At 39.7% G+C, this 14,260-nt stretch overlaps 2 protein-coding genes across 2 annotated transcripts in view; one reads left to right on the forward strand and one right to left on the reverse strand.

Moving 5' to 3' along the window:
• The window catches only part of LOC119912613 (butyrophilin-like protein 2), a 566,400-nt gene that overhangs the window by 133,274 nt on the left and 418,866 nt on the right, over positions 1 to 14,260 (forward strand). The window lies entirely within an intron of this gene.
• LOC119912731 (myelin-oligodendrocyte glycoprotein-like) lies at positions 3,435 to 4,786 on the reverse strand. The gene is made up of 2 exons (XM_038732026.1): positions 3,796 to 4,786; positions 3,435 to 3,725 (listed from the first exon to the last, which is right to left on the reverse strand). The coding sequence occupies exons 1-2, from the start codon at positions 4,142 to 4,144 to the stop codon at positions 3,661 to 3,663; spliced, it is 414 nt and encodes a 137-aa protein (XP_038587954.1). The 5' UTR covers positions 4,145 to 4,786; the 3' UTR covers positions 3,435 to 3,660.

Here is a 14,260-nt window from a genome sequence, read left to right on the forward strand (position 1 = left end):
CAGGTCGGCATGGCTCTCCTCCTTGGCTCCTGCATTCTGTGTCTCTACACACCTACATCTCATTCCTAATCAACTACCTGTTATCAACCCCTGTCCAGCACGCCAGTATTCGCCAGATCGTCTGCGTATCTCCAGTGTCACACACCTTGGCTAGTCAACTCTTAGAAAACCTGTCTTGTGATAATTTTCCCTGTGTGTTCTCCCTCATCTCTCAGATTTACTGGACCTGCCTGCAGCTCACCTGCTACCCACTCACCGCTTCAGCCTACACACCAACCAATTTTCAACTCCACAAATTAACATAAAAACATGCAAAACATTTAACATAGTTTTTAAGTTATTTAATAAAAAAATACCTCCAGGGTTTAAAGTACCCTAACAGTGTGGAATGACTAACAATTTCTCAGTTAGTTTCAATAGTAACTTCATCAACTCACACAACAGTTTTAATCTATAGAAAATACAATAAAAACTTTAAAAAAAACACACAGGACATTAAACACATAACAATATATATTACTGCCTATCCAAACACTGTGTAAATGACTGATTACACACTAGAGGGTGTGATCGGTTGATACTTGATGCTGTAGGGCACAGTGAAAGCCAACTAAATGGATGTATAATATAAATATATATATCAAACGTGTTACCTTTTATATATTGGTGAATTACATGAACAGTTTAATTGACAATTTAATGATTATTAGCATTTATATGAATTTCCTGACATTTTGTAATGGATTTTTTTTATGTTCCACCCTGTTAGGTATATAAACTTAAAGCTAACAGGATGGACATTTTAAAACCAAATAAGCCATTGCTCTGTGAGACAGCAAACTTTAGTAAGATAGCTCTACACAAATACATGGTACTTTAGTGTAGATATCAAGCATGGTTGTTATTTTTGAAAAATGTGGTTTGCTTTCTTCATAGCCTTGTGTAGGACACACAAGTTTACATCATAAAACATGCAAAAAAAGCAGACAGAAAGTTGGTGTACAACTCAGTTTGCTCCTTTGAATTCTCCCAAATAGGGTGATGTACTTCCTGAATGTGGATTTATGGAAATTGAAGTTTTTTTTGTTCAGAAGGTGAAAAACCATAAACTAACAGGGTGGAACGCAATTTTGGGGACACACAGTAAATCATAAAAAATAATAAATAATAATATGTTTTAATTTATATATTTTATAATTGAATATATTTGAAATTAATCCATACAATAATAAAGTTATATTTCTATTTAATTGCAAATGTGCCTCATTGATCTGGGGACATTGTAAAAGGGAGTGTATGTTCCCTCAAAAAGGTTGTTAAAATTAAAAATCTATGTTTTTACATGCAATATTTTATGTTGATGGTATAAAGAAGACCTCGATGTATAATAATAGCATTTTATAATAGCCATTTTAGTTATTATTTATGCAACATTTAGAGCAACTCTTGGGGACTTAAAAGTCACCAATAGCCAGGAATGGCTTATTTAATTAAGCAAAGCAAGAGGAGCCTTGATCCTGACCTGACAATGCATTTGTAAACTTTACGTTTATAATGAACTGTGATGCAGAAACAGTGAAGCTTACATTGCCCTGTTATCTGTCAGTGGTCATACTTGATGCACTAGATAGTTTTTGAGATGTTATTCATTTTCTTTGGTATATTAGTGCAGATTGGTTGTTGTAGAAGTTGTAAAATACTGTATTACAGGAGTAAAAGACATCATGTAGCACTTTCTTGATGTGGCTGTTGTTTAATGAACAAGTAACAATAATATTTTAAAAAAACATGTGGTTTTATTGAATATTTAAGTAAATATAATTTCTTAATATATCTATCTAAAGAAACCTGATTTCTTGACCTTTAAGAGTAGTACATACACTAATCCAAAAAACGCAAAGGAGTGTTTCCCCTCAGACAAAGCATGCGCTGTTTGTCCACGAGACGACTATTCAACACTACTGTCCTTTGTCATGAATGAAGATGTGGGATAAACCTGCTGTTACCGCAAAACTGACGGGCTCTGAGAGATTTTATCAGATAGAAGACATATCACAGAGGTCCCATTAGCATTCTGAAAGTCTCCTGTGTATGATAACTGTGTGCGCATGTTTAACTTAGCTTTATTGTGTGGTTTATGTGTGTTTGACTTGCTGTGTTTAGGTGGCTGTGCACCAGTGAGAGTATAATTGTGTCAAGGCACTCAGGTGGCCCACAGGTAACCCCCTGAATGGAGGTGTTTTTAACGAGTGGCTTTTATCCCTTTAGCATTTCTGGCATTGGCATCTACATCTTGCTTGTTGTATTGAGCTTGTGTAATGAATAAAATTGCCCAAAAGAAGAACCTATGGCAACTGTTATTTAGATATTTGGGGTTTTGAACCCCTGGTAATGCCTGTCAGCATTGTGAGCTGTATGGTGTGGCAGTGAATGGCTTTAGCTAATGCTGTTCTTTTGTTTGCTTCACTCGTGACCACTTGTCTGTGTGTTACTGATGTTTGTTATGCTAACAACATTTCTTTAAACTGTACTGAAGAGCGCCTGTAGTTTGTCTTTTCTCTTTTAGTAAAGACTTTGTGTATGTTTCAGTCTCCACCTGACTTGGCCACCAATCAGCTGCTGTGTAGGGATCTGGAGATAGTGGTAAAATATATACACGTGACTATCTGTGTGTCTTAATGACTTTTAGCCCCGTGATATTTATAGTAATTATCTCTCCTCCTGCATCACTGTGCTGCAGGATTTTGTGTAATATTGCAAAGTAAATATATATTAATTCTTCTGTTTTAATTATGTGCAAGACAATGTACTTTTGAAACTCGCAACGAATGTCTGTGGCCAGCCACTGTTTTCTATTGTTATCTTTTTGTTCCTTTTGTTAATTTGTTTTCTAGTCCCTTTAAGATGTCTGTTGCTGGGTCTTGTGCCCCACTGTGATTAAAACTGATGTTTCACACTCAGCATCTGCTGGGTGTCATATTCTGGATGGTGGTTTAAATACAGGTTGTTCTCCTCTCTTTGTAGATTCACAGCTGGACTCAAAGCTGGGTCCATGTCGGCACACTGCCTCCCTTTCTGTGGTGAGACTGCACTGGCTGACATTCTGTAGTGGTGTTTATACTCTACTTCAACACTGCAGCTTTTGTAATGAATAGTTTAGAATCCAAACTATTCACTACAGAATACCTAAACTTTAGATGCTAAGTGTGTAGCGCGCGCACACACACACACACACACACACACACACGCACATTAAGTTCACAGGTCCACAATGCATTTCAGTACACCAAAAATCCCCTGCTATTCTGGTTACATTAATGATAACACATGCTACTGTCACTCACCAGGTACTGTTGCGACAGCATATTTCTTGTTTTCTTCACAGCCTAGTTTCTGTCACTCTAATGTTCATGTCATCTGCTGCAGCCGTGGTGTCATCTGGAGCTAAAGGAGCTTCAGGGGCTTTGGAACAGTACTTTGGTTGCGACTTATGACGATTCAAAAGTCCACAAGAACGGAGATTGAGAAATTGCCTAGGTGTAGGAGTCAGAGTGAAAAAGAAGCTGACAAAGCGTCCTCCTGTCTTCATCCGTCCTCCATCAGCTGCTTCACCTCCATTTTCTCTCTGATCCAGAGTCAGATCGGATCAATGATCAAAGATCAAACAGGTTGATCGGCCATCAGAGGAGTTGGATCAGTGGAGCTGCTTCTGTTCCTGCTTCTCTCTGCAGAGGAGACAGAGGACAGTTAGACAGAGACAAACACAGAGACTCTGACCTCAGTCTGCATACTGACCTTTGACCCTGAGATCAACTGATTTCACTCTCCGGATGTTTCTGCTGGTGACGATGCACCTGTATCGTCCTCCGTCTCTGTCTGTGGGGGATTTCAGGGTCAGACTGAGGTCTCCAGTTCTCAGCAGGTCTTCCTTCATCTCTGTTCGGTCTCTGTAAACCTGGTTCTGTTGGTCAGGCTGGTCAGAGCCGTTCTGATACACGTGGACCGTCTCATAGGGATCATAGTGTCTCCACATCACTAACACATCCTCAGGCAGGTTCTCTGTGGTCTTGCAGGGCAGCAGGACAGACTCCGCCCCCTCCTCCACCTCCACCTGACAGACTGAGAGGACAACAAAGCAGAACATGAGCTGCACAGACAGCAGCAGCAGTTTGAATAACTTTATTGACAGAAGCAGATGAGAGCAGCAGCTAACAGGGGACAGAAACACAGGAAGCTGTTGGAGATGATCAGAGTCTTGATGCTGCTGGGATTGTTTTGTCCATGTGCTGCTTCACAGTAATGTCTCCTGTCAGTGTTGAGCTGCTGGACTTTTACATTTCTGGATCTAAAGCTGAACTTTGAAGAGAAGAAGCTTTCAAATGTTTTCATCTCTGTTCTGTAAATGAATCTCAGCTCCACATGTTCAATATCAGTCCAGAACACCGAGACACACAAACATCTGATCTGGATCTGATCCCAAACTGCTCTTCCTGCTTCATCAATCTCTGTGGACTTTAAAAAAATTGATCAGTGATCAATTCATTCCTTCATGTTCAATAAGTGGCATTCTGTTGAAGTGACAGCTTCCCTGAATGGATTATTAAAGATCTCATGTTCTGGCCAGGAAATATTCATTAGTTTCCTTATCAGAGATGAGCCAATCATCTACAGCATGACATTTAATCAGCAAATATGAGCTGAACATTCATGAAGGTTTTCAGGTCAACACAGATAGTATTAGAGCCAAATATTTTACAGATCAATAATCAGCAGCATCTGTCAGATCTATCAGACACATTTCACTTTAAAAACACATTTAGGTTCTAATTAGCAGCTTCTCTGACCTTTGACCCGGAGCACCACTTGTTTCTTCATCAGGATGTCTCTCTCCCCTCTGTAGACGGTGCAGGTGTAGGTGTTACTGTCTCTGTATGTGGGATATTTCAGGGTCAGACTGAGGTCTCCAGCTCTCAGCAGGTTTCTCTTCATCTCTGTTCGGTCTCTGTAAAACTGGTGCTGTTCTTCAGGCTGGTCAGAGCCGTTCTGATACACGTGGACCTTCCTGTCATACCTGCCCGTCCACTTCACTGTGCCGTCTTCAGGCAGGTGAACTGTGGTTTTGCAGGGCAGCAGGACAGACTCCACCTCTGAATCCACCTCCACCTGGTAGACTGAGAGGACAACAAAGCACAACATCAGCTGTACAGACAGCAGCAGGAACTCTGAAATATGTCCCATTGTTCCATCTAACAGAGACAGTGTTGTCTTTGGTGTCTCTACAATCAACAGCACAACTGACTGTTTATTAAATCACTGAGTATTATTGTCAGATGGACTCAATCAAATCTTTATTAAAGTTAGAATCTGAAGGTTTTCATTAAATAAATGTCTGTTCAGTCACTATCTATCATACAATGAGGTAACACAGTGCTGACTGAACCTGTGGATATATCTGCAGTATTACAAGGTGAAAAACTGCAGTATTAAGTTGCTGCTAATGCGAAGTGCAAACATTTCCTGCTGCTGCAGCTTCACATTAAAAGCATTTAAGTGGGGAAACATGAGTTGACTTTTATTATAAAGTAGTCATAGGAAATGCAGTATTTGTCAGTGAGATTAGCACTGTTCATCAAAAATGAGTCAACAACAAAAGACACAACATTTTGTCATTTTTTCTCAGTTTGAAATGTTGCAGGGAATAATGGAAGAGTCAGGAGCAGCTACAGTGAGCTGTTAGACGAAGAGCTGCAGGCGACAGGCTGCACACCGAGCTAACCAGCTCCTCTCACTGGGCCCTGCTGTTCACAGACTAAAGAAATCTTCATCCCTTCAACATAACCAGAAGCTGCTGAGATTTTACTACAAACCTTTCCATATAGTTTGGTTCGAGATTTGGTATGGTGCATGAAATAAGTAGAAAAAAGGACATGTGTGCATTGTACTTACTTTGTCATGTTCCCAGTTAAAGTTAATGTCCCCAGGGACTTCTGGATCTATAGATCTATATATTGTGCATTATTTATGGATCCATCAACAGATGGTTTTCTGATCAACATCTAAGAAACTGATCAGAAGTCTGAAGAAGTCACACACTATCAATTGTTTCATCAAGATCACTGTAAATGAATGTGTTAGCTCCTTAGTTCCTTTATGTTCTAGTCCAGTGTCTAGAACTCATTATGACGAGGAGTACTTTATGATTATTCCTCCTCACTGTGACTCAAACATATGCCTTTTTCCCTCGTCAAACTACTTCCAGGTGACAGTACTGGCAGATGGAGGTTTCGACATAAAGGAGAGCATGAAGATAGCAGCCATCATAATATAAAATAAGTAAAAAAGGGATAAAATAAAGTCAAGATCGGGAAAGGCTCTCCTATAAAAGTATGTTTTAAAAAGGGACTTAAAAGAGTTCACTGACTCAGCTGACCTGATTTCCTCAGGCAGGCTGTTCCAGACAGGGTTGATGTGGTCATATTTCTTTGTTCTGGTTAAAAGCCTGGCAGCTGAGTTCTGGACAGTCTGGAGTCGATCAATAGATTTTTGGGTTAAACAGGTGAAAAGGCTGTTGCAATAATCCAGGCGTGATGAGATGAAGGCGTGTAAAATGGTCTCGGTGTCCTTAAAAGTTAACATAGATCGAATTTTTGCTATGTTTCTAAGTTGATAAAAACATGATTGAACAAGCTTTGTGGTGTTCTGTCTGTAGGTTCTTTGCAACAGGCTTAATGTGATCTACTGGGGAATCAATGGGACCAATGACCAGGATTTCTGTTTTGTCTGAGTTCAGCTGGAGGAAATTATTTGACATCCATTTTTAACTTCACAAAGGCAGTTGTTAAGTGAACTCAGAATTCCAGGGTCTGTGGATCTGATGGGCAAGTACATTTGTGTGTCATCAGCATAAATATAAAAAGACATACCATGTTTATGGATAATATGTCCAAGGGGAAGCAGATACAAGGAAAGTACCAGAGATCCTCACCCAGTGCCCAATCACCCAATCACCTGGCCTTAACCCAATAGAGCATGTATTTCACCTGTTTAACAGGAGACTGGAGGGAGAAACAACCCGAAACAAACAAGAACCGAAAGAAGCTGCGGTAAATGCCTGGAATAGCATCACAGATGAAGAAGTGATGTTGATGGGTCACAGATGAAGAAGTGATGTCGATGGGTCGCAGGCTTGAGGGAGTTATTGCAAGCAAGGGTTATACCACCAAATATTACATGTTATTTACTTTAAGATTATTTGTTCCTTTATTTTTGCTCACCTAAGAATGCTGTGGTCTAATACAAATGGTGATATATCCTGAGTTGTTTAACACATCTAGATGTGAATACCAGGAAATAAAAGCTGAAATTCTGAACTCTTGTCTCATACTCATCTTTTGATCTTGAACCCAAATGTCTTCAGTGAACAACAAAAACAAAGGAATTTGCCTTACTGTTCCAATACTTTTAGAGGGGACTGTACCTAAATATTTCAATGAACGATTATTCCAGCTTAGCTTAAATTTGTGAGTGAGACATTTTGGAGGAGGACAATTAAAAATAATTGAATCTTTTGTACATTTAGTTAATAACCACAACAAATACCATTTTTTTGTAAAAGGTTAATTAATTCAGGAAATGTATTAGAAGGGTCACTTAAATATATCAAGATATCATCTGCGTACAGAGCTACCTTATGATCCTTCACTTTTATATTAATGCCCCTGATACTTTCTGTCTGTCTCTGCCATTGTGAGAGGGGTTTGATGTAGAGAGCGAAGAGTAAAGGGGGAATGGGGCACCCTTTTTGTGAGCCGCGGTGTAATGTTATAGTCTTTGAAAGATTGCCTTCATTTTTATTTGGGCTGATGGTTTGTCATAGAGTGTCCGTATTACATTAGTAAAATTCAAATGCAAGCCAAGAACTTTGTATAAGAAAGCCCAAATGACTGAATCAAAGGCTTTTTCTGCATCAAGGCTTACCAAAAGGGCTGTTAACTTATTCTGTTCTATTTGATCCATAATATGCAATGAGCATCTAATATTATCCTGCATTTGCCTTTGTAAAATAAAACCGTCTTGATCAGTATTTATGAGTGGGGGTAGTATTTTTTCTAATCTTTTAGCAAGGATAGCCGTAAATAACTTATAATCAACGTTTAGAACTGAAATAGGTCTGTTTGATACGCAGTCTGAAAGATCCATTCCCTCTTTAGGAATAATAGAGATAACTGCTTTCCTCCCGGTGAGCAGCATCTTTGAATCTTTAAGAATTGAATCTTAAGTAACAGTATTGCAGGCCCTAAGAAGGTAGGTAGGTAACAGCTCAGTTCAAAATGCTTTATACAAAGCTGAAGTAAAGCCATCTGCCAGGTGAGCTATTTGCCTTCTAGAGATTTACCTAGAGATAGCGCCATTTTGTTTTATTTCAGTTATTGCAGCAGTCAAAATTGTATTGTGTTCATCAGAAACAGTTGGTAAATTAACGGCTTAAATCCACTGACTCTGGCGCCACGGTTGCCAGAGCGAATTGGGGCTATTCTAGTCAATGCTTGTGAGTCCACCAATTATGGCCGCAGCGTGTCCCAGAAGTGTCCCAGAGGTGTCCCAGAAGTGTCCCAGAGGTGTCCCAGAAGTGGCTCTCTGCTCTGCTCTGCAGAGGATAGGTAGTAGGTCTATTTTTGCCACTAGCCGCGTCATGCACCACAGAGCAGACTGAACCAGGCAGGACGTCAGACACAGAACGGCAGAGAGAATCCGGTAAAGTTTCAAAATAAAACACCCCGTGGAGACTATCTTTACAGTTTTACAATTGCTCAAAAATGAGGCTTTACCTGCAGAGACCACTGCAGTGGCAAAAAGAAGGCGAAAGAAGCTACAATGTAACATTAATAGGCCCACTGCACAACTGATAATTATTCTTAGTGTCTGACAGCATTATGGAAAGGATCCCTGCTGAGGTCGACCTTTTGTTTCAACATGAAACATCCCTGAAATCACCAAACCCACCAGACTCTATTCAAATTAACTGTAATTTTATCATCATAAAACACACTTCATTAAAAGTTGACGGAAACAAGATAAAACCTTCACAAACCATCTTGGTTGTCTTTCCATTGTTCCAACAACCACAACTCTGGTTTGGTTGAAATAACCCTAAATTCACCTATTTACATGTAACAAGTATGCTGGCTCTATACATGCTAAAAGTATTGATTATTAAATAGAGTCTGGTTTGTTTGGTGATGGCGATTTTGGAGTTGTTTCTGGTTAAACGAAAATAATGTCAATCTTTAACAAAAATGTTTCTCTCAGTTAGGACCCTTATTATGATGTTGCCAGACACTTATAATAACGATCTGAACCTGTCATTGGCAAAAACAGCACTTTTAGTGGATGGTAAATAATACATATACAGTGTATACACACATATCTATTAAAAACTAACTAACTACTGTATGAAAATAAATAAAATAAGAAATGTACAGAAGTATATAGGGTAGCTGTATTAGGAATGCAAATTACAATGTGATACAATGGGCAATGTGATTACAATGTGCAATCTGTGCATGTTGAGTGTGTGAATGTACAATTTACAGTTATATTAACTAGCTCATGGGCCAGGCAAAATGTTTTCATTTCAGATGGCAGAGTTCTACATGTCCTTCTTTCTAGCATTATCCAACGAAGGTTAAAGTCAAGGGCAACTGGACTTGGTTGAAGATACTGGAAGACGTTTCGTCCCTCATTCAAAGGACTTCTTCAGTTCTGACTGACTGGCAGGGAAACTCAGCTATTTAACCTCAGTGGGGTCGTTTGCCAGGATTGTCAATACCGCTGGTTCGTTAGTGCTCCTGGCTGCTGTAACGACAGTTGTTACAGTCGTTAGGACTACCACCATGGGATCACCCATGGTGATCAGGACTACAGGTGGCCAAGACTGAACGACCATCGTTGGCATCTTCACCTGAGGCCAATAGGTTACGTTGTTCTACAGACAGAAGCATGGCTGTGCCCTGGGCTCACCGGTATCCCCGATTGTGGCAAACATCTACATGGAAGAAGTGGAGAACAAAGCCCTCAACTCCTTCAGAGGAACAGCACCGAGCCACTGGTACAGATATGTGGACGACACCACAAAACTACAGGGGAGGAGGAAAAGAAGGTCAAATGCAACAACTCCTCAGGTCAAGACTCTGCAGTCTACTTACATCTGAAGGACAGAGGACACTCGTTTGAGGACCACCAGGTGCACATTTTAGACAGAGAAGATGGATGGTTTGAAAGAGGTGTCAAGGAAGCATCTACACCAGGGTTGAGAAGCCGTCATTGAACAGAGGAGGGGGTCTACGCCACCACTTATCCCCCACTTACAATGCTGTCCTTTCATCACTTCCCAGGAAACTCAACAAACGTAACCTATTGGCCTCAGGTGAAGATACCAACGATGGTCGTTCAGTCTTGGCCACCGGTAGTCCTAACGACTGTCGTTACAGCAACCAGGAACACTAACAACCAGCATTATCGATGACCCTGGCAAACAAAAAATTCTCAAGCATCAGACTGAAGCCACTACAGTCCACATTCCCAGGGAAGTGGGACAAACACAGGTAGATTGGAAGGGAGGAGCTGTTGGGAAGGAATTTGATGAAACCCTTGACATCATAAATGAGGCATGTACTTTTAATATCGTAGCTGTTAGTTTAATGTTGTAGCATTCTGATATCTGTACTGTAAGATAAACTCGTATTCCATATATTTGTAGGACAGCAGCACTGAGTCCTGAAAAGAAGCTGTGATCTGAGGCCTCATTCTCTACCTCGATGATAAGATAGAGGACTTAATCAAGGACTACCAGGTAAAGACATTTTTTTTTTCTGACCTCTCACCTTTTTATTAATGCACATTGCAGGAATCGCAAATTTATTTCTTGATTTATATATACATGACTCTCTCCACATAAATATTTTTCAATTCACAGAAGATATTGTTTATAAATGTAGGCAAATCCATGTGAGAAAAACATTAAGTTCACAAATGTATTTCTGTAAATCCCAACAACGCTCAAACTTACCACAGCAACTACATAATCCCACCCAGATTTCTGTTCAGAGGGGGAGCAAAGAGCTATATGTGTTCTTAACATCTAGCAAAACATGTAGGTTTAATTCTCTGGTATATTTCACAGTTTTGTGATGACAACGATGCTTCAGCCATCCAAGAGGCCCTCACTTCATTTCCACTCAACATATTTGTGGACAAGAGAAATCAAGGAGGGAGGTCTTAAAAAGCAAGCTGGAATAGCCATCGCAGGAGCCATGGTCCTTTTTGGTATTCCTATTGTAGGGCTTTTACCTACCTAATGGGCCTTTTAAGGTTTTTCAGAAGATCTTCGTTGAGCTGGAGGATGGGAACCAAAAAATGTTCCGCGATCTCAAGGTCATCTTACTGGCCTAAAAGCCATACAGGCATTGTTGAAGGTGGAAGACTGAAAAACACACTTGTATTGAAAAAAATCTGTTATACATAATGTAGTTTAGAGTTACTGTTCAAGAAAATGTATTTGTAATGCAATTTTATTTGTGTGTTTGAGTGGAAGTTTAATATAATCTTCTTTTGGTTGCTGCGTTTAGTTGAAAGAGTATGATATGATGATATGAGTATGATTTTGTGCAACTATAACAGCATTGTTAATGGTTAATAAGGAATTAATGTGTTAATTATGCTTTAATTAACACTTATATTGACTTATTTACGTTTATGTCTTATAAGTGTCTTATTAACTGTTAATTACTGCCAATTACAAGCACCTTATAATAAAGTGCTACCAGATATTTTTTGATGGGGGGGTGGTAACGGACCAGATAATAGATGGGGAGGCGCTGGCCCAAAAAGGGTTGAGAACCACTGCTGTAGACACACAACAAGCAAGCAAGCAATACACACTCACACTCACACTCACACACACACACACACACACACACTTCTGTCTATAAATTTGTCTCACTCTTACCCCTGCCATGGCCACCCTCATCCTTTCCCCTGTTAATGTTGCTTCTCAGATCATTTCCTATACTTTTTTGAATGTGATATTTTATTTCCTCTACCTGCTGCTCTCTGTGTGCAACAGTCTCTGTGAGCATCTCCCTCTTATTTTTTCATAGCAGTCAGCTACGACTGCGGCTGCAGCACTACAGCAGGTCAGTCTCTGTGAGCCAGTCCTAACATCTCAACAATCTTTACATCTTGTCATGGTCAGATAATTGTTTAAACCTATGATTGCGTTAACATCTAGTCACAGATGACCTCCAATAGTATCAGCAGCAACATCTCCTGCAACCCCTCAACAGCAACTGTTCCCTGTAAGATATGTCAGCCCACAGTGTTTTAATACTAGATCTGGGTATTCCCTGTGTTTCTTTTTCAAAACAGCATCACAGCATTTCTTGATGTATCGATACAGAAGCATCTGTATACACATATCAGCAAAGAATCCATAACGATATATTTCTGTATCAATATTTGAGAACAGCCCTATTTAAATCCTTGATCCATGTGCCTCTTTTCTACTTTGAGCATCTGCCCCCAAAGGTCTGCAGGGGTGAGCGAGTGAACTGCACATCAAAGGTCAGCTTACACAACATTATTTTGATAAAGATGTTAATCATTATCATAATCAACATATGCATATAACATATTCACACATCACGGCTACAGTAAAGTATTCAACAAAATAAATTGACAAAGACAAAAACTAAGGACATTTACTCTTTCATTTTTGTTTATTTTAGTTCATTTTGCAACGCTACAACACAGTTGTAATAAGTAATAATTTTTTTTGTAAAGCCTTGGTTTATTTTTATTTGCGTTAACGATAATGTTTTTCTGATCAAGTTTTCGGTATTTCTTTCGTCTTTGTTAACGATGATAATCTTGGTCCTTACCTGAGCAGGATTGCAAAGTTTCAATAATAATTTTGAGGGATGCATTGGCATTGCAGACTTTCCTTTTGAGAGATGTGTTGTCATTCTCAAATGAGTCTGCTGGGGATTCCAATGTCCTGGTGCAGTATTTTGGCGTGCAGTTTCTTGGGGCGCCTTTGCATACTATTTTTCTTGAATCAGACCTGGTGACGGGTCTACTGGATGTGGGTGTTCATCCCTATTTTCCAATTGAAGAGGTGGAGGTGGATGGTATTCTGAAAATGAAATGATTTGGCCAGGGGCAAGGTGCAGCTAAGGCCCGAAGTGACCACCGTTCCTGTGGTAACTGAGTTTTCAGATAAGTTGGCTCAGAAATATCTTGGTGTGTTTTCTGCTTGTGCTCTAACCCTTGCCATGGCACAGCGTCAAATAAGGAGTGAAGAGGATATTTGATTTGTCTGACAGCTTTATGGCTAGTGGGGATTTAGATTTGTTGTTTATGCCATCTCTGCCCGGTCCCTTTTCACGTGGCAAGAACAGTAATACATTTCTGCTAACTATCATGTGTGCAACCACACATTTTTCTGAAGCTTAACATAACTGCTACTACTGTGATTAAAGCATTGGTGAATTCAGGTTATTCAAACTGATCAAGTGTCAAACTTCATTTCCCAGCTCAGGTTCTTAAGCAGCTTGCAATTGGTTACGTGAATTCAAATGCATCGCAAGTTGTTTTGCTCCAATAATAACTTCATATGCTGGAAGCGCAGTAGTGACATACCTGACATGAAATACTGTCGGAAATGAACCAAAAGACCTCCAGCAGCAACAAGACCAAAAACCAGAAGAACCAGGAGAACCAGGAGAACTTTGGCCCAGGTTGGAATTCGTTCTGTGGGAACCAGAAACAAGGCCGTAAGCAGCTATGTAGTCACCCATGTCTGGACCACTGTACTGTGCTGTGAAATAGTGCTTGCCCCTTTCCTGATTTCTTTGTGTTTTGCATCTTCGCCACACTGAAATGTTTCAGATCAGACAACTTTTAATATTATACAAATATAATCTGAGTATCTGACCTATGTAGTTGTTCCTTCAGAGCGTAAATCAGGGGTCTCAAACTCAAATTATCCAGGGGCCACTTGGTTACTATCATCTCATAGGAGGGCCACAGCAGATATAAAGTACTCCAAGAAAGCGCAACATTCTCAAAATGTACTTATGCATATTTTGAACATTTCCATTTGTTTTTCTGAAATAAATTATAAATTAAAGCTGTCTGATAATTTCCTGATAAAGTCAAAAAGTACACTTTACTCAAATGTAGTGCATTCTCAAGTATATAT

Source organism: Micropterus salmoides, unplaced genomic scaffold (genome assembly GCF_014851395.1).
Source record: "Micropterus salmoides isolate LMB-PRFRI ecotype aquatic unplaced genomic scaffold, ASM1485139v1 Ms_hic_scaffold_2, whole genome shotgun sequence".
NCBI lineage: Eukaryota > Metazoa > Chordata > Actinopteri > Centrarchiformes > Centrarchidae > Micropterus > Micropterus salmoides.